Source organism: Fusarium musae, chromosome 4 (genome assembly GCF_019915245.1).
Source record: "Fusarium musae strain F31 chromosome 4, whole genome shotgun sequence".
In the NCBI taxonomy this organism is placed as follows: domain Eukaryota; kingdom Fungi; phylum Ascomycota; class Sordariomycetes; order Hypocreales; family Nectriaceae; genus Fusarium; species Fusarium musae.
Window position 1 is genome coordinate 18,487 of NC_058390.1, and position 25,111 is coordinate 43,597.

Sequence of the window (25,111 nt, forward strand, 5' to 3'; positions counted from 1 at the left end):
CATGATGTCTGGGGAAAATACAGGATCCCAGAAAGCTCCACTCTAAACTGTCCTACCCGGGGACCTTGGGATGAGCTCGATCTCAGCAGGGAAATCCGTCGATGACGATAGCAGCGAGAGTCTTGATGTGAAAGGGTACCAGGGAGAGGAAGTTCTACTACAAGAACAATCGTTGCGCAATGCTGGCACCGAAGATCGTAATGATCTGAACTCGACAGCGAGAATAACGAGAAGCGTGATTACAATCCAAAAAATAATGAAAATCCACCACTTATAAAACGAGTCCGGCAAAATGCCTGCTTGCATACTGAATATACCAGTAACAGCCGTGAGCGGCAGAAAGACCTACAGGAAGTTAGCGTTTTACCCTATAGAAGCAGGCTGCATGTGCGTACCAAGCCGATGCCAGTCCAATATCTCGTCATCTCAGTCCCTGCTTGCTGTCTAGCCGTGACTTCATTATCCTCCACTACAATCTGCATTTCCAGCTATTTCCGTAAGCCTTTCCGCGTCTTTTCGCCTCCCCTCGTCGTCTCCCCTTACATACCTTTCGGGCAAGCCCGGCACACAAATCTCTCTGTTCCTCTGCGCGTCGTTGGAGGTCTCGCAATGCATCGATATGGTCCTCAATCATGGTAACGACCTTGACCGATGGGATTGGGCTCTTCTTAGAATCAGACTTTAGTATGTCTGAGAGGTAGGCAAGGTCTCTTCGGCTGAACCTATCCCAAACCTCAATCGCCTTGCAGATAGAGTGGATAGTTTGTGGTAGAAAGTGGTTTGCTTCGTTGAGGACTCGTTGCGTCAACTTCTTCTGCGCCATCGTTCCCATGATACTCTCACTAAAAGAAGCGTTCATCTCTCCTTCATCTGGTGTCTAGTTGCAAGTAAGTGCTCTATCTATGGTATTTTACACCTCGTTGTCACTTACATATGGCTCTAGCCTTAGAAACAACCTTGCAACCAGGTTGTACATAGCGTGTCTGACTTGTTTGAGCCGACACTCGTACACAATGAGGAAATACTCCCTCGGGGTCCATATAGGGAGATTTGCGTCAAATAACCCCCCTGTTAGGGGATCTGGCTTAACGCCATGCTGTTCTTCTTGCGCAAGCGGCTTTTCTCCTTGGTAGTATGTATCAACAAACTGATATGCAACCCAGGAGTCCTCATCTATACCTGCTATCAGACAGGAGACCTGGGTTTCATAGATATGAACCTGCGGCTCATTTTCATCGCCCAGTCTGAGGTAATAAGGCTGTCGACTTTGGCGCAGGGGCTTTCCGTTCCGTTTCTTCCTAGAGTCATGGAACTGCGGGCCGCCTTCACACCAGACGTAGAACTGAAGATGGAATTCGAGTCCAAAGATGAGTGGTCCCCGCATCGGTCGATGAATACCTAGTGACGTTCTGGACCCCAGGTATTTATAAAAGAAGTCTGGTAGAAACGTAGCCTGAACGCTAGACGCAGTTGAGGCCAACGCCACAATTACACAGCAGTCTGGATTAGCCACATAACTGGAGACAATAACTAGTCAGCAGACGCAAAAGTCGTATGATGATGGAAAATGCCTCACAGTAGTCGCCTCGCAGCGTCAGTCTCACCAAGGGATCCATACCGCTAAATTTGTTATGGTCAGTCATGATTCCAAGCGGCCAGGCCTTTATGACCTACTTTCTTCTTCAGTTCTTGTAATAGTTGCGAGGAACTTAAGGGCCCACGGTCACGGCGCATGTGACCTCCTGGTGGTTCAGAATGATGCATTCGCCGACATCGATCATCCAGAAAAGCCATGGGCCGAGTCACACGAGGGTCAGTTCCGGTTAGTAAATCGTCCATACTGCAAGACTTGCAAAGAGGCTCAAGCTCCAATATTTGATATGTGCTGGGGCCAAGGAACGCCTCCATATCACCAGATGCCGAAAGAAACCTTTTGATGAGATCGTGGACGCTTGAGAAGGTAGCGACTGCAGGTATGTTTTGTGCTGGATACTTTTGAATTTGTCGGTCGAAGAACTCTTGGTTCCATGCATAAGCGGATGAATTTATACCGGCCATATTAATATGATCTGTTGACATATTTATGCACATAGATCTTCAGGGAATTAACAGTATGTACAGCTTGAACAGCGACGAGTTCCACACTCTGGGCAGTACGGACTGGTCATGAGACTATTCGGGCCACAGCAGCAATTACACTAGCGGGAGTCAGGCATGTAGACAGTAAGAGAGTATAGAAGTGCGCACGCATATCCATTGGGATATAACTTCTCGAATCGGAAGTGACAGTTCAGGCTGCTGTCGGGGGGTCAGCGATATTGTGTAAGTGTGAAGAATCGGAGGCATACCATTACAGCATTCCCAGCGTCCTGAGTAGCTTCTAGGTGTTGCACGATTGTAGGATGAAGAGAAACGGTGGACAAAGCACCTGTCTTTTGAATTGGTCGGGAGCACATGGCGGCTGCGGTGCGGTGAGAAATTAAGGGCTGTATAATTATGATAAGGAATAATACTGAGGCGGGCGGTAGTGGCGATGTTGATGATCTTTGAAAATTGATGCGTGATTTGCACTTCTGCCTAATGCATCAGCTGTCAAATTACAATTGGTATAACCACTGCACCCCTCGTTAGTTGCATTTCTCTGATAATTTCTTCCAGTCTTGCATATCGTAATAGCAGTGCGTTTAACCAATACACCGTCTCTGATCTTGATCCTCATTTGTTCGCGGCCTCTTTATCTTGCTGATATCACGCATCAGGGTAAGTTAACAAAGCCGGGCAAGAATATGACAACAAACTGAAACAGATGCAATGAAATGTTTGACAAATGGCTAAGGTTACCAGGTCCCGCCGCCTGGGTTTTCCAGGCTATCCAGCATAAGAGACGAGTCAGTGCTCATAATATACTCATACGTATCCATGAATTGGAAATCAAACATATCGCCAAAGCCGATTCCACCTGAGCTGTCGGGTGCATCTCCATGGGCTTCTACGGATTGGCGGCACCCTATCAGCCCGGTATTTGAACCACCTTCGCCGCCTGTAGGCATATGCCTGCCAATGATAGGCGCAACTCTTGAGGATTCTAATAAATGCGACTTTCGCATCTGTGCCTTTTGTCTGTGGTGGTGTACAGACCGGAGGACGGCATCAAACATGACTGATGCCCCCAAGCGACCGGTGACAAGAAGGCCCCTCGGGAGTAAGTCCTCGGCGTCATTCTCGCCTGAGTCTTCAATCATGTAACCGCGCGCAACTTCTATCAACCGTTGAATGATCTCGGCAGCACGTGTGCGATCTGGATGTAACGGTTCCATTCTGGAAATCGCGTGTGCATCTGCAAGGCGTGACATAGCAAGGGTTATATCCTGCGGTGTCAGACTCGAATGCGAGAGAAGAACTCGGAAAATAAATGTAGCGGCAAAGAACATATAGCTGATTTGCGTCTTTGGCCAGAACGCTGCACTGCAAGTATTATTGTCTGAGCCGTGATTAGAAATTCCGCCGCTTTGGTGGAGCATATCTGATATCATTGTTGAAGCACACATTAAGCCACTGACCAATACCGCGTCCCGATTAGAGGTCGCCTGAAGAGCTACGACGGGGTCCTTTGGGGGAGGCAATAGAAGTGTCATGGCATACAAGTACAGTTTTGTACCTTGTAAAGTGAGTTCTGTCTCGGGACTCCAGGGTTTATGGTCTGACCTTCTCAGTAGCTCCAGCTCGCTGATGCTGCTTTGTGTCTGGGAAAAGTGAAGTGCAGAGTCTGTGACCATGTCGAGCTTGGCCATCGAAGTTAAGCTGAGCCGACGAATCTCTAATGTGATATGGCCTGATGGGCCCAGAAGGTTTAATGCTCGCTCTCGAGCACGGGATACGCAGTTTAGATGGTATTTGGATGAAAATGAGGACGGAAATCCCAAGAACTCGCTAAGTCTGTGGCAACATTACTGTGTAAGTAGCGAATCTCAAATACTTCGTACGGGGAAGCAACCGAAAGAACACATACCGAGTGCTTATGTCAAAGCAGGCAAGCCAAGTAGTATCCCTGACAGCAGCGTCTATGTTTGGCACGGCGCGGCGGCTAGAATTTCTCTTTAACTGTGCATTAAGGAGCGGATTTGATGGCAGGTGACAGTTGAGCCCCATGGCCGAGTTCACAACAAGACCTATATACCCCCATGACAAGTCTTGCCAAAGGCGGACCTTCGGAACTGGCCATAAGCAAAGGCAAAGGAGAGCATGCATCATCTCGATAGTGAGCGGGGCACAGACAAAAATCGCCGAGAGCATGGTCTCGTGCTCTGTTACAATAGAGGGATACATGTGTGCGTGTTTTGGATGCATTTGGGAAGAACAGAGGATAATGGTCCAGAAAAGATGCCGAGAGGATTGTGAGTACTCGTTTAAAGACGTACGTATGGGTCTCAAGAACTTGGCGTGCGGACGGTAGTACCTATCAAAGCTGGTGCTTGACTCAGTTCAGTCCTTACATGGGCTTCAATTCGTCTTCGGGGCATATTTATACTGACTGTTGAAAGAGCTCTAGTGCCACTGTATTGTTCACGCTGAGACGTCCAAGCTGGTAACTAGAGGGTATGTCGACAGCTTTAAGCTGCAGCCAGGCCTCGCCGCCCCTGGCACATTCGTCGACACCAGCTGCGATATCATCTTGAGTGGTTCCGACAGTGTAGGTAGAGTATTGCGAGCCAGTATGAGAGGAAGGACTAGAGGACCGTGTGCAGGCCGAAGACGGAATGTCGGGTGCTTGTGACAGTGTCGACTGGTTTGTATGAGAATGCGCTCCCGCGCTTGTTGAATCGCTAGAAAGCGGCTGCTGGGAATCAATGCAGTTGGTGATGGCCTCCACGATACTGCGAGTATGAGTATCAGGGTCTCTCTAATCTCTATCAATGATGGAACCCGTAGGCTGTACTAACTTTCTTGTTGGAATTCTTTTGAAACGCGAATCGAACCGACATTGCAGTCCGCGCTTGCTACACCTCGTGCACGTTGCTCCGGCAGGTTTGTGGCGGGCATCACAGGCCACCTTAGCCTGGCGACATGCAGTGCAGCTCTTTGCGCGGCTAGGTCTTGGATGCATAGTGGTAACGAAGGGCTCGAACGAAAGGTGACGGATCGCTGAATCTAAACTGGTCAACAGGCTCGTCTACGCCGCTACGGCAGACTGAGACAAGAGGGAAAAAAGTCCGGTGTAGATGGCGTTGGCTCTTGGTCCAAGACCACGACTGAAGTCCGAACTGCGAAATTCGCAGTTCAAGACAGCCTTGGCAGATGAACTCCGAAGAAATGTGGGGCTGATAAGTTGGTGCTTACGGCCTATGGCCAGTGGAATGTCAGATTTTGTCTGCTTTGTAAGACGCTAAGCCCACAAGATAAGCCGACGGCTTGCGTGTAATTGTGATAGTGACAGGGGCTAGGATGTCGCACTCCGTGCGGTCCTCAGCCTTGGGTGTTCAGGAGATCGGCATAGAAAAATGCGAGATTCGCAGTTTCCGCTACACCACCTATGGTCCCATCAATGAACATCTAGGAGAAAAGACCCCAGTTTATTAGCTTACGTTATCATAACAATGACGAGTATATAAAGAGACAGTTAAAGCCCAGCCGTCAGATCCCATCGCCAAATTAGTCCTTTTCCCTGTTCCCGGACTCAAACAAACTTACCATGTCAACAGAACAAGACCTACGCAAGGGCTGCCACACTTACATGTCGGGCACCCCCACTTCATATGGCTACGTTCCATCGACCGCTGCGGGAGTTGTCTTCTGTATCTTGTTCGGTCTCTCTACCATTATGCACATAATTCAGCTTGGTCGGTCTAGGATCTGGTGGTGCAGCGTATTTGTTATGGGTGGACTGGGTATGTCCTTAACCGCTATAACTCTAACTGTGACCTTGATTAATGGCTATAATAGTTGAAATCATCGGCTGGGCGGGTCGCGCTTGGTCCTCCCAATGCCCGTACAACTCGACCGCGTTCCTCATGCAGCTCTCGACACTAATCATTGGTATGTGCTCCAACCATTATCTGGTCAGCCCCTCTTGACTCTCAACCAAATGACTGATCATTGCTAGCGCCTGTTTTCTTCACTGCCGGTGTCTACATTATTCTTGGCCGCTTGATCCAGGTCTTTGGCCGCGACTGCTCCATTCTTCGACCGAACCTATATCTTTGGATATTCTGTACTTGCGACGTGATTTCCCTGTTTGTGCAGGCAATTGGTGGCGGTATGGCCTCAGCGGCAGTGAAAAAGGTCAACGGTAACACGGAACCGGGCACAAACACAATGGTTGCAGGAATAGTCTTCCAATTGGCTTCCATGAGCCTCTTTGTTGGTCTTGCAACCGACTTTCTGATTCGATTAACTAGACGGGGCATGTTAAACGCTGGAAAGAAGTCATCCATTCCTATACTAAGTGCCATGACGCTGTCATTGCTTTGCATTTATCTGAGGAGCATATACCGCACTATAGAACTCTTACAGGGCTGGACGGGGTACCTTGTTACGCATGAACAATACTTCATCGCGCTTGATGGGGCCATGATGGTAATCGCCGTTGGGGTTTTCAACTTTGTACACCCCGCTACCTTCTTGCCTCCATCATTAGCAGAGGATGCTGGGGAGTGGCTGGAGATAACACCAAGATCTGAGTCGAGAAAATAGAGCTTACAAAAAAGAATTTATAACTCTTTAACCATATCTATAGTTTTAATATATTATTCCCCCGAATACCTTTATGGAAGCGTCTGTAACTGTCCTTTGCATGCTCAATGTTCTTCCTTGATCGTTCCCGAGTGTCTTTGGCCCTTCTTTCAAGCCATTGGTTCCTGTCTTGCACAAAATCCTCCATTCAGTCCTGGTGTTGCTGAATCATAGCCTTCCTTTTCGGGTCCAGCGATTCCGTATTGGGCGGTTGTTAGTATTACACTAACATATAGACTGCTCTTAAGCACTAAGTCTATTTCTTCTCCATTTCCCTGCCATACGCCACTGAACCCAGACCAGAGGTGAGAATAAAACGGCGATGCCTGTAAGCACGAGGAATGCGTTGCGAATCTTGAGTTGAGCGATCATAGGCTGTATCACGCTGACGCCCACAGCGCCAAGGAGGCAGCGGCATAGATTATTCGTTGCTGTCGCGCCCGCCGAGTTAGCCGGGAAGCAGTCTACTAATATCGTCGAATTGATGTTGAATATGGCCGTTGCAGTAAATGCAATAATAAATTGCAGACCCAGGGATGCTGCCAGATTTCCAGCAAAGTGTCTCCTGAGATCGTTGAACTCATAGCTGGGCCCGTACAGCGCCATTGAAACGATGAAAATAACGCTGAAATAAGGCATCAGTGACATTCGAGCACGTTCAAAGGGGAAGTCGTGTAGGGACTTGACATTAACGTCGGCGAGTCCATGCTCCTCTTTATATCGAGTCTCAGCGCGTTTGAAAGCTCGATCCATCAGGCGACCAGTGCATACCGACCCAAATACACATCCTATTCCATTTGGAAGAAAGCAAAGGCCCACCTGCCATTGTGTAAGGTCGGGGAAAGTCTTGAGTAGCACTGGAGTGGTTGAGGACGTGACCATACTCCAGATAGTATATACAAGAGCACCCCAGGAAAGGAGAACTAGTATATCCATTCTCAGGATATAACTCAACGGCTCAATGATTGTTCTCCAAGAAAGCTTCTCGAGCTCTGGTGCTGGCGGTACGGGTGCATTACGCCATTCCTTGGGTGGTTTGAAGTAGTAGGACCAGGGTTTATACAGGCCTCCGAGAGGAACGTAGCCGTTACCAGCTATCCTTCGATGTGTCTCTGGCAGAAATACCAATAGTCCCAGGAGGACCAAAGCGCTAAAGACAAACAGGAACCAGAATATGCTTCTAAATCCCCATGCACTATTCAGCAGTCCACCAATAACAGGACCTATAGCCTGGCCTATCATTCTGTGCCACACTGGTTATTCAAAAGTCTCTATAGCTTTGGTGATATGCATACCTTATTCCGGCATTGGTTCCCATGAAACCTGCTCTCTCATCGGGTTCTGCTATATCGGCAATCACACCAGTGCTGATGCTAATTGTCGCAGCCGATCCAGCGGCCTGCAGTCCTCGTAAGACTACAAGCATGGCCAGGTTGGATGTGAAAGCTAGCGACACATTTGCGGCGAGGTAGACTACTAGGGCGATAACGAATGCAATACGACGACCACGCAAGTCTGAGATGGAGCCATACAGTGAGGGAGCAATTCCTTGAACAATCATATACACTGTAATAGTGAAACCAACGTCTGTGGCGCTGACACCAAGGTCTTTGGATATTGTATCGATTGCTGGGAAGTAAATGTTGGATGACAAGGCGGAAAACGCTCCACCTACAGAAACTATGTACACAGTCATCCACTTTCTGTGCTCTGAGAAGACATGGCGTGGTCGTTCGGGTCCCTCAGGCGCCTGTGGATGCACCTCTAGATCCCTGTCCCCTCCTGTATATGGCTGAAGCTCAACATCTGTCCAAGACTCAGAGTGAGCGACAGTTGGTGTTAGTGTGCCATTGTTTGGGGGGTAAGGCGGTGATGAAGATGCTAGCGTCGAAGGAAAGGGCCTCATGCTTTCATCAAATTGGCGACGACCCATCCTGTCAAAATTGGGCTTGGATAAAGCAGTATTTGATAGAGGTGGTGTGAAGAGAAGGGCAAAGTGAGATTGGACTTGGACTTCTGCCGATTGATGTATGAATTAACGTCTTCTACTATTTAACCTAACGCGGAACCCTTCTAGTAAAGGGACTATTAATGATAAAGCGATACGCGCTTTCTCACAGCAACCTGTCTCACCTCACCCTTGTGCATACTTGATTGGATCACTGACAGCAAGATGTTGATCCCTATCCACTAAAATTATCGACACAGCACTGCCATTCTGGATGCACGTGCCCGTCTGCCATGAATCATTGAGGTACACTCTCGAGCATGGCCGAACACAAGACGCGTCACGAGCACGGTACAACCCAGTCTTGCATATCCAGGGGCTGAGTATATACCTTTACTTATTAACGTAAGTTATGTATGCCTACTGGCAAGAGACAAATGTTACCTAAATTAGTTGAGCCCCCCTCCCTGAGCATAGGGCGTTTTAACTTAAGACAGAGCTTACTGATAAGGTAAGAGGCTTACGCATTCTTGGGCGTCATAGCACTATATTAACCCCAGGATATGTATAGCTAAGTACTAACAAGCCGTCCCGGAAATTACTGTCTCTGGCTAGAAAGCCTGTTACAGAGCATGACTGAGAATATTACATTATGTTAACCTATACGGAGTAGGTGTTGGCAAACGGCTTGCTTTAGCTACTGCAGCAGCACATTACCTGATTGATCTTCCTTTTAGTGACTATATAAGAAATCCATTTTCCGGGAGTGTATTAAGGTTCTAATACTTAAGAAGCTTATATATTAGTCTATTATTTATATAAAATTAAGATCCTGGTATATACTAAGGTAAAGTAAGGATATTATAAAGTGCTTAGAACCTATACTATACTATGCAATATACGAATATAGAAACAGACCCGTAAGCTTATTAAAAAGCCAAGTTGTTATTTATTAGCTATTGGTCTCTGAAATGGATCTGGAACTGTTGCCAAGACCGCGTAAGCTCTGACAGGGCGGGCGTTTTTAAGCTGCGGAAGACTAGCCTTGAAATAAGATAAAATATATAAACTATGCTGTTATTGGTTAGAGAGGGCATGTTTTAGAGCAGTATCTCGGCAATCCGGCACAGGTGGGCGTCGATCCCCACCCTGAGTGAAAGTCAATTGGTACACGGGAGCCGCATGTACTGGGCTTCGACTAATATTAGTGACAATATCTATTGTATCTTTTAGAGAACTGAGAGCGCTTACGCGGCCTCGGCGCAGCATGTCACATCTTATATTTGTCTATGCAGTAAGCCTGCAACCTGGGCTGAAGATTCACTTACCAATTGACTTGACTTCCCTTTGTGTGTACCTGCGAGATACGTTACACGTGGGACGGCATTTTGTTGATCTTCGTACAAGAAAGAAAAGGCTGGAAACCAACAATATGTTGATAGAGCCCGCAGTCGATAACGAACTGTAAATTTGGATCATGAAGGGCAATCAAACCCCACTACATGACTTGGAGTCCTCTGTCGAGTACTTTTATGATGACAGCCCATTGGATCGACGATACGACAATCTAGCGGACGGGCTTGAGCCTCTGGATAACAATGTTTCAGTACCAAGACGACGGGCCTTGCACTTCAAAGGCTTGGGAGCATCGAAGTTACCCCATCTTCGAATTATTCAGTTTCGAAGAAAGCTTCGGAGAGCCTTCTACCTATTAATTATTGGCTATCTCTCCATGACGTGAGTCCTGCGGTTCCCTTGGCAAACTCAGACCAGACTCTAGAGAGGCAGGCTAATCAGAAAACTCGATATGAATAGTGGTCTACTCCATATCCTGGGAGGTGCCTTGCATCATTACTTCCCGGACGAAATGGACCTGATCGTTCACCCATGGCTCGACGCCGCCGCAGCAACAATCGGCGTTGGGCACTGGCTATCCGACTCAACAATGGCCACACAGCCTGTGCGTTGCCATTCACACAATGACTATTTGAGAAACGTACCCCTTCTCGATGCCATTTCGGCGGGCTGTCCAAGTGTTGAAGCCGACGTATGGAATGAAGATGATGACCTATATGTGGCCCATCGTCATTTTCAGCTAGAGGCCAACCATACGCTAGAGAGCCTGTATCTCAACCCACTACTCGGTATTTTCGACCGCCAAAGAGAAACCTTCTCATGTGGACAAGAGGTGCCTTGTCATTCCCCCTCGAATGTGGATGAGCCTCTCGCTGGAGTTTTCGAAGCTGATCCGGATCGGCCGCTGGTCATCCTCATCGATTTCAAGACAGAAGGTAACGCTACCTGGGAGAAACTTGAAGGACAACTCGAGCCGCTTCGACGCAGAAAGTTGCTCACGCATTTTAACGGTACAGCTATTGTACCTGGCCCCGTAGTTATTGTTGGCACGGGATATACACCGTTTGATAAGATAACAGCAAACAACACCTACCGTGATGTCTTTTATGACGCGCCATTGGATCTATTAGCTGATAAGTCTCAAATTTGGCCAAATCCAAACAGAGCCCAAGTTCAAAACGCTCAACTACCAGATAAGTGTATCGAGCAAGGGGTATTGCCGAGTAGCATTGAACGAAGACACCTAAAGCCAGAAGGAAGCAAGATCTCGGAGAAATACAACTCTCACAACAGCTACTATGCTTCTGCTCATTTCAAAAAAGCAGTTGGGCACGTTTGGGGTTCGCGATTGTCGCAGGAGCAGCTGCAGCGCATTCGGGCCCAGATTCATGGGGCTCATCGATTGGGTCTGAAGGCCAGATATTTCAGTGTGCCAGCATGGCCTATTGGGCTGAGGAATCACATTTGGCATATTCTAACACGCGAGGGCGTGGATGTACTCAGTGTTGATGACTTACGACAGGCAACTACATGGGATTGGAGGAAGAAGAAGGGTCTATTCTTTTAGCCCTTTTCGTATGTACATTTAGTCAATATCAAGAGCCGTCTCTTCAGTGCTTTATCTTGACAAAGAAATCGTGATTCAGCTTTCGTCTCACTTTGATGATGGCTTGCGTCCATAAACATATCGAACCCTCATGTATGTGTGGATCCTGGGATTTCTGATAGCTTTGCGAATGCTCATCAGGAACAGCTGGTACTCATCCTTGGGCCACTTCAGGACGTCATTCCACATCATAGTAGTATATCCTATGGGTAAGTGTTAGCTGATAGATAGGTGAAGAGCAAGAGGTCTCAACTTGCCTTCAATATCATTTTCTAGACAAGCGCGAACAAATCTCCCAACCTCGGCGAGCTTGGAATCCTTTGGCCAATCGCCGACAGGAATCTGGGTACTTGTTAATAATCTACCGCTTCAAATCCAACGTCTTGCAGCAGTCACCTTGTAGTCAACAGTCGTGATGTCCTCAAAGCCGGCGTCTTTGAAGCCTTGAACCTGTTGATCATAAACGAAGAAGGGGTTTCCGAGAATCTTTCCTCCTTCTTCAAACAGCTTCTTGTATATCTTGAGGTTTGGCTCTTTGTCGATGGTGCCGTCATCACAACGAAACTCGACATCAGCTTCAGCGGATTGAACCCACCCTCCAGGGACACAGCAGCGGTAGGCCTCGGAGAAAAGGGCAGACCAGTCTTTGATAGCACCGAAGATGTAACGGATATGAATAAAGTCGAACTCATTAGGTCCCCATGTCCACTCAAGGGCTGCATCATCTATTTCGAAGCGAACGTTTGGCGGAACCCATTGTGGCTGACATGGGGAGAGGTCGGTGCCAACAATCTCGACATTCGGATGACGGTCAGCGAATTCACTAAATCGGTCAGTGAGTGGATTTCATAGAGACCAAGACTGTGCGCACATGGCCCAGATACCTGATTCGGCGTGTCAATAGTGCACGAGAGGAATATGTCTGAGATGACTTACCAGTTCCAGTGCCTACATCAAGCACTTTCTGACAAAGCACCAAGCGGTCAGTAACACCATAATTGTAGCCCTTCTTGGAACGTGAGAACCAACTTTAATATTGTCTGCTTCTAAAGGAGGCAGAAACAGCTTGTCATCTAATAAGATTGTCAAATAGTGGTGACTACGAGAGATCAGAACTAGAACAATAGTTTCGCGTAACAAAACCCATACGTCAAGTCCACAGACTCAAGCTGTTGATCGTCGTTGGGCAAGAAGTAGTTGGTGGTAAATTTATCGCTGTGATAAGTGCGGCCTTGACTGCGACGATATTCGAGGATACTGGCCGAGACCGAAGCAGTCGAGCTTTCTCTAAAGTCGGAGAAATTAGCGCTTCGTCAATTTTGGATATGTAATTCGAAGGGGCAACCAACGCATCTGTCCCAAGAGTGGAGTCGGCATCGTCTTCAACTTCATTGTCCTACAAAAACAGATGAGTTCATGACTAAACCTCGATGAGGTATTTTATCCACGTACGTGCTCGTCGTTGGCGACAATAAAATCTGTCTGTTGTGGCGGTGAGACTGCAGCGGGTGATGATGGTGTTTCTGCCGGATTTGGCGATTGCGCTGTTTGATCTGCCATGGTGACTGGAACAATTTAAAGTTAAGTGTCTATGTTAATTACTCGACGCCATTGAACTTGAGGTGGATGAGGATGAGGGGCGATCTGAGATCAGCATGGGTCTGTAACACGTGATGTACAAGGGAATGCGACAAGATGTTACAAATTTAGTATTATTGTGGATACTACTGTAATCCCGTCTACCTGATGAATCAATATTGTCATTATCGGTCATCTTCATCCTCGGCAATCCAATAGGCCTCCACTTCAGCGATACAAGTCCTCGCTCCAGGCGTAACAGCAATAGGAAACCCGCCATAATCGGGATCGTCATTAGGCATCATCATGAATTCGCCGTGCCTCGTCTCATCCCCATTTAAAATTCTCAGTGTCTGTAGGTTTCCGTTCTCATCAACCTCCTTCTCCTCGCCCCAAAGGATCCCACCAAAGGTTGCATCCATATGAGCTGCTTTGAAACGGGCGTGGAAGCCCCGGCCGACAAGGAGAAATTTGGAATTACCCAAGTGAATAATCATTCCAGCGCCGGAGCTAGGCTTGCCAAAGACGAAGCAACGCTCAACGATGACCTTGATATCACCGAATGTGCGAGTCCATTGTTCCGGCTTCTTCTCGCTTGGCTCTTCGTCAAAATAGAAGCCAAAGCGATCTTCGGGTGCAGCATTGAGAAGATATTGCTTGGTCTGGTCGAGAAGCTTGAACTCGCGGCCAATGATGTCAGAGCCAGTATCGATACCAAACGGGCTAGCTCCAAGAGCGCCGTAAGTCGCGTAGGATAACCAGACGCGTCGCGCTCCATGTTCATCGCGCCTCTGTTCCGGGATGAAGAGAGTGTTTCCTTGTTCTGTATAGTTGCGACAGACAGTTTCGTAGTCGTGAAAGTAAAGATCCGGTGCTAGGAAGTCCAGCGAGGGCGTGTTAAATCGCCAGATATCCAAAACATGAGGGCAAGGACCTCCAGATGGGTAAATCCCAGGTTTGTCACCGCCTCCAACCACAACTGGCGCGCCTCCACCAAAGTCCAGCTCTGACTGTCCTTCAATATTGAGCCATGTATTTGTGTACAGAGGGATAGGATACTCGGCCTTTCCTGCTGCGGCGACGCGTCCCACGTAAGAGGAGATTAAATGCGCCATAAAGGCCTCATCGGCTGCTGCCCCGGGTCCGAAAAGGGACTCCCAGGACTGGGTACCTGATGAGGGAACACTTGAGATTCGTTTCTTAAATCTTGAGTGGGTATCGACGCGACTCAGATACTGTAGAAGCTCACTTGGAATGGGTTCAGCAAACGCTTTGTTAGCTCGATGCGATCGATCCCGAGAATCTCCGAGGACTCCGGTCTCATTCTGAACTTGAACCATCAAAACAGTCTGGTACTGCGAGTCAACTTCTGCAAGGTGTCGTAATAGGGCAGCAAAGGCTCGAGAATCCGCCTCACACGCGGCTTCACATAGAGGAGTAATCATCTCGAGTGTCCTCTTGACGCCACCAGCTTCAAGAACTTGAACTCGGGGGAACCGCTTGGAATCCCTCTTGACCCATCCTGGGGCATATGTTGAAAGACCGTTCTTGTATGTTCCGAACCAGAGCAGAACGAGGTGCATATCGTGCTCTCTGGCGCCTTGCAGGACCAAATCAAGCTCACTGAAGTTAAAGTGGCCTTCCTTGGGTTCAATCATTTCCCATGTTACCGAACCAAGCAACGTGTTGATGTGATCGGATTTCATTGTCGGCCAAACTTCACTCATGAACTTGGCGGAACTAAGGGATGAGTTGTGTAACTCGCCAGGAAGCATCAAGAAAGGTTTCCCTTTGACGATGAGCTGATCTGAACCCTTGACAGATCGCCTGAGATGGGGGTAGACATTCTGGGCTGGTGTTGTTGGAATTTGTGTGGCAGTCATGGTTGTAGAGCATGAAATCTTGAAAATCTATACGTTGATAAAGATGAGATTGATTGTAGTATCGAATTGTAGATGATTCAAATACCTTCTGTATTTCCCAAAGTCTATAAACTGGAGTGTAGGGTTGGTGGATCATGGGTGCGGAGCTCTAGCCAAGCCTGCAGGGATACTCGGACTTACTCCGCACTAACCCGGGAGAAACTGGCCCAAGTCTCGGTGGGTGAATAGCTACAGCTTTCTTGATTGTGGGGCAAATGCATCCGAAGTTGGGGTAGCATTGACTCAGTTCTGACGTTATGATCTGATATCGGTGTTCGTATTGAGGTCACATATCTACCCTCAAAGGCGGAGTATCAAGCACACCAATTCCTTGCCAACAGTCTAGATCATCCAGCTTCCGAAGTAATCGCTCAAGTTTAATTCTCGCATCTCCTATCTCCACTTGCCCCACGCCACTCCCCAACTGTTCGAGGTAGGCTGCTCCAATGTCCCGAATCTTGGGGACGAGGCTGCTGCCGTTGGCATCAAAGACAGCGCGGGGAAGGTGGTACAGGATCTCTAATAGGTCGTCTACAATTTTCTGATGATCTTCTGCGCTTTTGTCTGTGGGACCGAATTTCTGAAGAATGTTGGAGCGAATGTTGAGGCTTGTCACAAATAAATTGGCGATTTGAACGTCGTGTCCTTCTGTGACGTTGGTGGGGCGGGATAAACCACCACGCCATCGCAGCTCGGGCGGGAGATTATCCAGAACCTGTTGAATCTTTGCAAGATATCTCGTGATAGTGATTTGTGGTTTCGTACCCTCGGGAACTTGCTGCACCTCTTGCCAGATGAGAAACAAGTCGCTTAACGAGTTTAGTCCTGGAACATAAGTGGTGTCATCTCCGTGCCAAGGTGGCTCGTGACAGCTGTTTGGAGCTTTTGGTCCCATCTGATTATCTGAAAGAGGGAGCGGCCTTGGAAAGGTCTCGATGCGATCTTGGCTCAATAGACTGATGGGTAGTCTTCCGAAAATATCCGCACTACTGGAATATGCGACCTGATTAGCGCGGCTCGAGTCATTCAGTGCCAGTGCCGATACATACCACGCACTAGCAAATAATAGCCAGATGAGTCTTCTCAAGAGCTGCTGTTCAGCCTCATCGTGCTCGTGTATCCGATAATATGCCAGGTACCTGGCCCCTGCAGCTGCCTCGCTCAAAGCGTGATAGGCGCGCATGCTGCTCAACCCCGATTTTGTGGTGGCGCTCATCGCTGTACCGATATTGTACAAGGCGATGCACCTGTCCATGCTAAAAGAGTCTCGGGTAAATTGACTCTTGAGTAGTCCGTGAGCATCAAGGAAGTCAACGCAATAATCTACAGTCACTGGTCCATAGTCACCCCGCGGCAGTGTCGCTTTGGTGGCTGCACATACGCTGATGACAAGCCCACAGAACTCGGCGTCAACGCCAGCTACCCCTTGTTGAAGGCGCTGGAGGAATTGGCGACGGAGTAAGATGGGAGCTAGAGGGTGGATCACATTGAACCAGTCCTCTAGCAGACGCATAATGATCGGCTCCGGGGCAAACGCGGAAAGCCACTTGCTGCTGAGTCCTGAGCAAATGCAAGTCGCGGAACGGTTCATATAGCCAACAGCCTCGGGACTTTGCAGTGGTGTTATTGATTGGCAGCCATTATTGCTTTCGCTTGGTGAGATGGTAACGTTGTTTGGAGAAAGGATTCCCGGTGACCCTATAACCTCCCTTGGAGCTTTTTGTGCATGTCTGTCCTGCGTCAGTATACTGCTACTATTAGCAACATACAATGAACTGACTTATTTGGAGGTCCGCGCTTCCTTCTTGGACGTTCATGGGTACAATTGACATTTAGAAACTCGCAGCCTCGGCATCGATGACAGTTAGCATCATACGTGCACTACTGACATTGTTAGTATCTAGGTACACAGTGGCGTTATGAACGCCTCAAGGTTGCCCAACCCGGATTTTCCTTGCTCTGCAGACATCGCAAGCTGCTTGGTTCCGAGACCGCTGTCCTGAATTTGCTGTTAACGCACCTGCGGAGACAGAAGCAGGGGCACTCTCGCTTGTGTCAGTCATTGAAGGATTTACTGCGGCGTAACAGGGTGGGTGTTTCTCTGCGTAGAATCGACTGCCAAAAAGAACAAGATAGTCCGAGGAGAATTATCGGATCACCTCCTCTCTTTTAGACTCTCCTGCATGGACCAGTTCGCCGAAATGTCGGATATACCTCAGCAGCCTTTGCCCGAACAAGAATGGTTCGACTGCTGGTGGTGGTCGAGCTCAGACATGCTCGCCCAATCAATGCCATCGATGCGGTGGATCACTCATGACAGCTTAACCTGTTGTGATTTAGTCACCTAAACAAACTCCTCAACCTTGTCTTCCCCATGGGGAGTTGGAAAAGCATGGCAAATCCATACCATCCAAGGACCATGATGCATGGCTGTGACTTACTGTCACGAGACTCATGGCTTGATCTTTGACTAGTATGTGGCTGTCAAGTGTAGGCATTCATGCCAGATACTTCCTTGTCCTGGATATATAACCCGTCGGGGAAGCAGCCAAGATCATCCCTTGATCAACAGGTGCTTCAATCCTAGATCTCTTGACGAATTGGCACCTTCATCAACACTCTGGCTCATCATGACCTCAAAGGAGACCGATGTCGACATCTCAGAGGAGACTCATGCTCCTCAGGGCTCATCATTGCCTTTCTGGAAACAGACTGAGCTGAGGAAGTTGTACCTAATGATGGTCTTTCTCTTCATGGGCTCGACTACTCTCGGCTATGACTCTAGCTTGCTCAACGGTCTTCAGACAATGGGATCGTGGCAGACATGTAACTCATTTCTTTGAACCTCAATGCTCCTCCCCGCTGACAAGATGGTATAGTTTTTGATCACCCAGAAGGAAGTCGACTAGGTATCTTTGGCGCCATGCCCGGTTTCGGAGGTCTCTTTGTCCTCCTCTTCGCTCCATATGTCGCCGACGGGCTGGGCCGAAAGAATGGCACAGCTATTGGCTGCATTATAGTTATCGTTGGAGCCCTTATGCAATGCTTTCCTCAAAAGGGCCACGGACCACGACGCGATGCGCTGTACCTCGTCGGCCGATTCATCATGGGTTGTGGCTCCAACATTTCCAACGCGACCTGCCCTCTCCTCATCACCGAGATCGCCCATCCCCGCCATCGAGGCAAGATCACGACCGTTTATAACACGCTCTGGTATCTCGGTAGCATCATTGCAGCGTGGGTATGCTTTGGAACTCTGAGAAACCAGACTGGAAACCTTCAATGGGTTCTTCCAACAGGATTGCAGTGTCTCATGCCTGGCATCCAGCTTTTGGCCATATTCATTGTCCCCGAGAGCCCCCGATGGTTGATCAGCAAAGGACGCGAGGAGGAAGCACGCAACATTCTTGTCAAGTACCATGGCAACGGCGACGACAACGATGAGTTTGTCAGATGGGAATACACCGAGATCGTCAACACCATTAGACTTGAGCGTGAGTCTTCGGATAATGGATGGGCAGAGCTTTGGCGCACCCCAGGTAACCGCAAGCGATGCGGGCTGATTATTGCTACTGCCATCTTCTCCCAGTGCAGTGGTAACGGTCTTGTCTCATACTATGTAAGTGGAATGAAGGAACAAAGGCTACTGAGAGTGTAAAATAACTCAAACCGTAGCTTGCCGCCATTCTGAAAACCATCGGCATTACGGAGTGAGTGAACACCTATGCAAAATTGCCATCAAGAGATACTAACAGGTTCTAGTGCTGTCACTCAGGCATACATCAACGGCGGTCTTACCATTTGGTGCTGGCTCGTCTCCCTCTTCGCTGCCTTCTTTGTCGATCGCGTGGGACGAAGGGTTCTCTTCCTCTTCGCTGGCGTCGGCATGCTCATATCCTTCACTATCTGGACTGCATGCAGCGCTGTCTACGCGAAGACTGAATCGTCAGCTGCGGGCATTGCCGTTGTCGCCATGATCTTCCTCTTTTACGGCGTGGCTGGTGCTGCATGGCCAGGCCTGACTGTATCCTACACTGTTGAGATTCTGCCATATAATATCAGGGCCAAGGGACTTACCCTCTGCTTCTGCTTTACAGCTCTCTCAGGGGTGTTCAACCAGTGGGTGAATCCTCTTGGTTTGCAGCAGCTTGCATGGAAGTTTTACTTTGTTTATATAGTCATGTAAGTCACTACTCACTTGCTTCAACGCTCCGACTGGACTAACATCGCTTTACAGCCTGGTTATTGAGTGTCTCGTGATCTACTTCTTCTTCGTCGAGACCAAGGGCCCTACTCTGGAAGAGATTGCCGTTCTATTCGATGGCCAAAACTCTGCTGCTGGCATCGCCAAAAGTCAAGCGCAGATGAAGAGAGCAGTTACGGAAGTCGAACATGCTTAGGCGTTCTGATAGGCCTAAAAAGTATTGATGAGGGAAAGATGTGCTTACCTATGTAATATAACTTGCTTTATAGATAATTATTTTATTATTTTAAGCTTTAAGTTTAATTTTAAAATATAATAATAATAAAATTAATAAATATAAATTATAAAAAGCCTATTTTCTTTTTTTAATTATATAATATTACTTAACTTAATATTTTATTACTTAATATAGCTTATTACTACTATTATAGTAATAATACTTAATTGCCTTCTTATCTTTATATTAAACTCTAATTCTATATTAAAATCCTAGGCAAGACTATCTTCAATAATAAAGCTAACATCGTTCGTGAAGCTGTTAGTATTGTCGAAGTCTTGAACACCACCATCAGAGGCGGCGTAGCCCTTATTGCTATAGTGTCTGAAGTACCTAGTAGGATAGCTCCAGGAGCGCATTGAGTTACCCTGGCCGTTAAGGCCCTTGATAGGACAGAAGGTAGCATCTTCGCTAAACTGCTTAGATCCATCATTGCTGTTAACATATAAAACAAAACCAGAGTGTCTGATAAAGCTTCCGGCAGTGTCGTTTGATTCAAATGACACGCAGCCGCTATTGGCCAATCCAGTCCGCACAGTCCAGGTAGACGCACTCCTATCAGAAGCACTACTCGAGCTACTAACGACCTGAGTAATAACGTCTGACCCACTATGCGCGAGGTATCGGTTAGTGTAGCCTGGGGTAGTAACGTGGAGGGAAACAGAAGATCCAATGGTAAGAGAAGGGCCACTTGTTAATGAAGTGATAGCATACCCAGCCGCAACAATATCAGCCTGCACCGAATTCTCGGTATCATCCGAGGGGTAACCACTTGTAACGCAGCCTTCGTAAAAGGTACCTTGGCCTGTGTTGCTGTTATCGCCTCCAATTCCAAGAAGGAGGGCACCCTCCTTATGCATCGGGTTGTAGCCATCGGGACGATCTCCGTCGTAAAAGGTAGATAGTCCACCAGATGTGGCGTCACCACCACGAATAGCCCACGTTCCTGGCTCGCCCTTGACAACAGCAGTCAAGAACCGGTGATTAACTGTCGGGTCCCCAGGATTGTTACCGGCATTCTTTCCGGAGAAGAGACCGTTCTCAAGATCAGCCATAACCCAAGGACCATTACCATCCCCTGTCCCCCAGCCGTTGACGTCGCCAAAGTAGATAGCTTCCATATGAGCAGCACCAGTATCTGAACTGCTGGTTTCAGCATTTCCATAATCAAAACAGCAGCCGCCATTATAGTGGGTGCCGTCAAACACGGCATAGATGCCTTCAGGCTCATCACCTATTGCTGATCCGCTGACATCATTGTTTCGATAACCCGTGCCAGGCGAAACAAAGACGCCATATGCTTTCTTCCCATTGAGGGTGACTGGCGCGCCGTCTGCTGCAGCCATATTGTCCCAACCATTAACATCAGGACCGCTCCAGTAACCACCTTTAGCTTGACCGAGGTGATTACCTCGGCCGGTCTGGTCGTAGATAAAGGTTATAAGGCACGTAGTTCCACTGCAAAAGCCGTCTTGATCGGAAGACTTTGCAACACCACCTGCTGAAAGGGGACCGATATCACGGGTAGTTCCATCTGAGGCACGTTTGATCTGGTAGAGAGCACCGTTGTAGTTGTCAAACAAAGCTCGAGTAGAACTATGCGCAGCGATACAGGGCGTACCCCCTGCACTGTAGATATCGCAAGGCGCAGCACGCACAATACTAGCAAGGCCAAGGGCGAAGACGCTTCGGCAAAGCATGATAAGCTCGAGAACTCCAGAAAGAGTTTTAAGTCAGTTAGTAACAAAAAAGAAGTTTTAGTAGAAAGTGTTTAATAGAGGAGATAGAGAGAATGATGTGTAGATGAGAGAAGACTACGCACACCCTTTTATAGATGAGCGCATGCGAGGAAGCCATCTAACAAAATCGTACAGTGAAGCCCATGTCGTTCTATCTTGACGCGAGCATTTCCCGACCTGCCTGATTCAGTAATCATCCCTTGCATATCAGTTAAACTGAAAAGTGCTCCTAAGAACGAAATAGCTTAAATAGTGTTAAAAATGGGCAAAGCTCATTGGCACGCTTCATAATGATCACTACACGAGAACCGAGCATGACCAAGTTCGCGGGGTAGATCTGGGGTAAAGAAACAGGGCAGTCATGAATCGGGCCTCAGCGCATCACTCTGCCGGCAGTTGACTGCCGAATTCTCATCCGGACAAACCAGAGTGAGGCCGAATAGCATGAACTGGTTAGCAGAGCCAATTGTCAGTAAGATGTTCGGCTAGTCGGCTAATCGGAATGCCCAGATAAATTAGCCTGAGGTCATAGCGTAGTATACGGCAGTAGTTTCGTTCCCGGCCAGGAGGAAATTGAAACCCTCTCCCGATAGCCGATATATGGATTTCTCTGACTCAGGTAGTGATTTGGACTCCATCACGTCAGCAAACACTCTTCCTCCCTCGGGATTCTCTAAAGCAGCCACGATATACCCAGGAATCACAACATTCATCTGTCTCATGACTGCTTTAATAGCCTCGCTTAAGTAGTCAGACAAGAACGGAAGAAGCTGAGCCATCTTCCTAGCAAAGACATTATGTCTCATCATGTAGGCGCTCTGGAAAAATGACTAGACCCAAGTAGCAAGATTCGGCTCCCATCCATCTTGAGCGATGAAGCCCATGGATTCACCAAAAGCGTACTGAGACATGATATCCGCCGTAAAGCAGTTGAAGGCTTCCTTCACGTCAAAGCAAAGGGCTCTCCACCAGCATATCGAAGCATCTTGTCGACAGTCATCTGTGTAACTTCTTTTACCTCGCCCACGAGCTTGAGCATCTGCTGACGAGAGAAATACTTGGACAAGGCTCCTTTCCTCACGCGGTGAACCTCGTGATTGACTGTTGAGAAACCAGTGACAGAAACTGGACCGGCGCCACCTGTGTTCAGCTGGTGCTGCCATTTGTCACGGATTCGGCCGGGGCCAGCATAGATTTCGTCTGTGAAGTATGGGCATGAGCAATGAAGTTCGTCGGGATTTATTCGTACAATTGGACCTGAAATCTGTTAAGAGACATTCTCCGTGAGACAAACCTCTTGAACCTACCATAACGCTCATGCATATGACGGATTTCGTGACCATATCGCCCTACCCGCCACCAGTCACAGTATGCCTCGCATAAATAGCCCACCACAGCAATCTTGGGTCCAGGAAAGCGGTAAAAAGGGTGTAGCGGCGAGATATTGTAAGCCGCCAGTAGCATACGATAAGCAAGCCAAATAACGACCGAAAATGCAATGGTCTGGAACACAACAGCGGCTGTAATATCGGCCGGCGGAAACACTGGCTTTTGCTACATGATGTCGAGAATTTACAAAATGAAGGTGAGAGTAAGCAGGAAATGCGCTGATGGGAGGGGCCTTCATCACCGATATAATGGATTTGGGATTCAAGAGGTCCCATTTTTACGATTGGAAACTTGGTCAGGGTTTCATTCAACCATCGATCATCGGCTGTATCTATACGCTTCCAGTTAAGTAGTCCGAGCCCCCCTGTAAACTTGTAGAGTGCTGAATTCTTTAGATCTTTGTATCTGAAGAGTTTTCAATATTCTGGGGGTTTATGAGGAAGAGATAAGAACATTGATTACGTGGTATCTAATGGAATTTGTAATGTAGGAAGTAGCTATCTAAAGAAAGCTTTGGAACACTGAGAATAGAAGAGCGATATAAATGAAAACAAGAATAAAAGATCAGGAAAATGAAGAAAACTAGGAAATTTCATACCATCGACTGTGCAAGAATTATTGAGGCTGCAGCAACCAGGATCTACATTTATACCAGGCAGTAGTGCTTGTTCAAGCAGTGGCTATCCCGACCACTTTGAACAGCAACATCAAGCTGATCATCTCAGATAGTCTCAGTGACTGCGGTCAGCTACGTATAGCAGCATCAAAGTTACTGTTGGCGGAGGTTCCAGTCATGGAACTGTATCCGGTGCAGGCCCCTGTAGCCCTTTCATAATGAACATAACACAAGCAGAATACACAGCGCAGAAATATACGCACTGGTTGAAATCGGTTGCCGGAGCTACTCCCACGGAAGTACCGCCTGTAATAATGCCGTCACAAGAGAGATCGAAGTCGACACCTTGGACGGTGTATGGACTGATTGCGCTTTGACACTCGCTCTGCGGTGCTGCAGTTTTTGTAGTTGTCATGATTTCTGTTATGGTATTACTGGTCTATGTAATAGTGGTTGTGATTACTGTTAAGGACTCTGAGATTGTTGTCGACATTATGAGTTCTGAAATGGTAGTACCCGGCTCTGTAGTAGTAGTAGTTGTAATCACTGTTGGAGACTCTGAGGTTGTAGTGGATGAATACGAAGTTTTCTCTTCAGCACTTGAGGGCGTATCTGAGATGTCTGAACTAGCTAGCTCTGACGAGGTCTCTGAGGTTGAACCAAAGGTTGAAAAGCTCGTATCGGTTGACTCGTTCGGCGTGGTTGTGGGCAGATTTGATTGCCCCTGCCCAGTAGATGGCGAAGCCTCAGAAGACGACGATGCCTCAGTAGACAATGATACTCCGGAACCTGGCGATGCCTCAGCAGATGATGTTGCCTTAGTGCTTGACTCGTTGGAGAAAATAGATGACTCAATGGTAACTAACGATTTAAAAGGCTCGGAAGAGATAACAGGGGATGTTACGAACCCGAATGCCTGCGTCTGCGGGATACTTCCGTGAGGGCTAGCAGTAAACGTGATGTACACTTGACCACTAGAGTCCTGACAGAAGCTCGCCTCGCCATTTGGTTGGCCCGAATTCCTGAAGACAAGTGTTCGGCCAGAAATTCCAAAGATCCTAGTAATGGCGCCCTGAACAAAAGAGTCTTCATCTTTAACACCCAACGCCTTGTAATCCTCACCAGTGTAGAACGTGGGTAAACTGACCATCGCCCAAGTTGAAGGTTAGAGCAAAAGTGTAAACATCAGGATTACCAGCGCCAACAAAGCCTCCGATATCTCGTTTCTTGATACCCCGTTCCTATTTACTGGATGCATGGACAAGGAAGATGACGGATCGTCCGCGTGGATCGACAATACCGGTAGAGGTCGTAAGGGTAGATGATGTTATGTCTGCTGTTAATAGTAAAGGTATAATAATTCAGTTAGTTAAAGATCTAGTAATTAGTTTAAAGGATAGTGCTTTAAAGTTATTTTATACTTAAGTTAATAATATATTTAAAGTTATTAAGTAAAATATTATATTAAATATTAAAGTAATAAGCCTATCTTAGCTATAAGGTAGATTTAAGTTTAAATTTAATAGAAAATATATATAAATTAAAATTATATTATCTTATTTTTATATAAATATTATAAATATATAAAATATATTTATTTATATTTTTATAAATTTTAATTTATTAATTATTAAATAGCTTATATATTAACTTTATATATATTATAAACTTTAATAATTAATTTATACTATTAATTTATAATTTATTATAAGCTTAGCTTAAAATATTATAAATTATTTAATTATAT

At 47.3% G+C, this 25,111-nt stretch overlaps 10 protein-coding genes across 10 annotated transcripts; 2 read left to right on the forward strand and 8 right to left on the reverse strand.

The window, feature by feature from the left end:
* Positions 1-469: 469 nt before the first annotated feature.
* J7337_004957 (uncharacterized protein) lies at positions 470-1,040 on the reverse strand (the record flags this gene model as incomplete). Its single annotated transcript, XM_044822641.1, has 2 exons — positions 470-870; positions 932-1,040. The coding sequence occupies 2 exons, from the start codon at positions 1,038-1,040 to the stop codon at positions 470-472; spliced, it is 510 nt and encodes a 169-aa protein (XP_044681132.1).
* Positions 1,041-2,837: 1,797 nt separating this feature from the next.
* J7337_004958 (uncharacterized protein) lies at positions 2,838-3,317 on the reverse strand (the record flags this gene model as incomplete). The annotated part of the gene is made up of 1 exon (XM_044822642.1): positions 2,838-3,317. The coding sequence occupies one exon, from the start codon at positions 3,315-3,317 to the stop codon at positions 2,838-2,840; it is 480 nt and encodes a 159-aa protein (XP_044681133.1).
* A 4,673-nt stretch (positions 3,318-7,990) lies between these two features.
* J7337_004959 (uncharacterized protein) lies at positions 7,991-8,290 on the reverse strand (the record flags this gene model as incomplete). Its single annotated transcript, XM_044822643.1, has 2 exons — positions 7,991-8,000; positions 8,025-8,290. 2 exons carry the CDS (start codon positions 8,288-8,290, stop codon positions 7,991-7,993), a joined length of 276 nt encoding a protein of 91 aa, XP_044681134.1.
* A 3,718-nt stretch (positions 8,291-12,008) lies between these two features.
* Positions 12,009-13,199, reverse strand: J7337_004960 (uncharacterized protein; the record flags this gene model as incomplete). The annotated part of the gene is made up of 4 exons (XM_044822644.1): positions 12,009-12,462; positions 12,789-12,926; positions 12,989-13,035; positions 13,092-13,199. The coding sequence occupies 4 exons, from the start codon at positions 13,197-13,199 to the stop codon at positions 12,009-12,011; spliced, it is 747 nt and encodes a 248-aa protein (XP_044681135.1).
* A 203-nt stretch (positions 13,200-13,402) lies between these two features.
* Positions 13,403-15,100, reverse strand: J7337_004961 (uncharacterized protein; the record flags this gene model as incomplete). Its single annotated transcript, XM_044822645.1, has 1 exon — positions 13,403-15,100. One exon carries the CDS (start codon positions 15,098-15,100, stop codon positions 13,403-13,405), a length of 1,698 nt encoding a protein of 565 aa, XP_044681136.1.
* A 325-nt stretch (positions 15,101-15,425) lies between these two features.
* On the reverse strand, positions 15,426-16,652 carry J7337_004962 (uncharacterized protein; the record flags this gene model as incomplete). The annotated part of the gene is made up of 1 exon (XM_044822646.1): positions 15,426-16,652. The coding sequence occupies one exon, from the start codon at positions 16,650-16,652 to the stop codon at positions 15,426-15,428; it is 1,227 nt and encodes a 408-aa protein (XP_044681137.1).
* A 1,117-nt stretch (positions 16,653-17,769) lies between these two features.
* J7337_004963 (uncharacterized protein) lies at positions 17,770-19,539 on the forward strand (the record flags this gene model as incomplete). The annotated part of the gene is made up of 5 exons (XM_044822647.1): positions 17,770-17,965; positions 18,019-18,758; positions 18,815-18,849; positions 18,902-19,321; positions 19,377-19,539. 5 exons carry the CDS (start codon positions 17,770-17,772, stop codon positions 19,537-19,539), a joined length of 1,554 nt encoding a protein of 517 aa, XP_044681138.1.
* A 293-nt stretch (positions 19,540-19,832) lies between these two features.
* J7337_004964 (uncharacterized protein) lies at positions 19,833-21,320 on the reverse strand (the record flags this gene model as incomplete). The annotated part of the gene is made up of 1 exon (XM_044822648.1): positions 19,833-21,320. One exon carries the CDS (start codon positions 21,318-21,320, stop codon positions 19,833-19,835), a length of 1,488 nt encoding a protein of 495 aa, XP_044681139.1.
* A 982-nt stretch (positions 21,321-22,302) lies between these two features.
* J7337_004965 (uncharacterized protein) lies at positions 22,303-22,682 on the reverse strand (the record flags this gene model as incomplete). The annotated part of the gene is made up of 2 exons (XM_044822649.1): positions 22,303-22,616; positions 22,667-22,682. 2 exons carry the CDS (start codon positions 22,680-22,682, stop codon positions 22,303-22,305), a joined length of 330 nt encoding a protein of 109 aa, XP_044681140.1.
* Positions 22,683-23,777: 1,095 nt separating this feature from the next.
* On the forward strand, positions 23,778-24,312 carry J7337_004966 (uncharacterized protein; the record flags this gene model as incomplete). The annotated part of the gene is made up of 2 exons (XM_044822650.1): positions 23,778-24,221; positions 24,259-24,312. The coding sequence occupies 2 exons, from the start codon at positions 23,778-23,780 to the stop codon at positions 24,310-24,312; spliced, it is 498 nt and encodes a 165-aa protein (XP_044681141.1).
* Between the last annotated feature and the right edge of the window lie 799 nt (positions 24,313-25,111).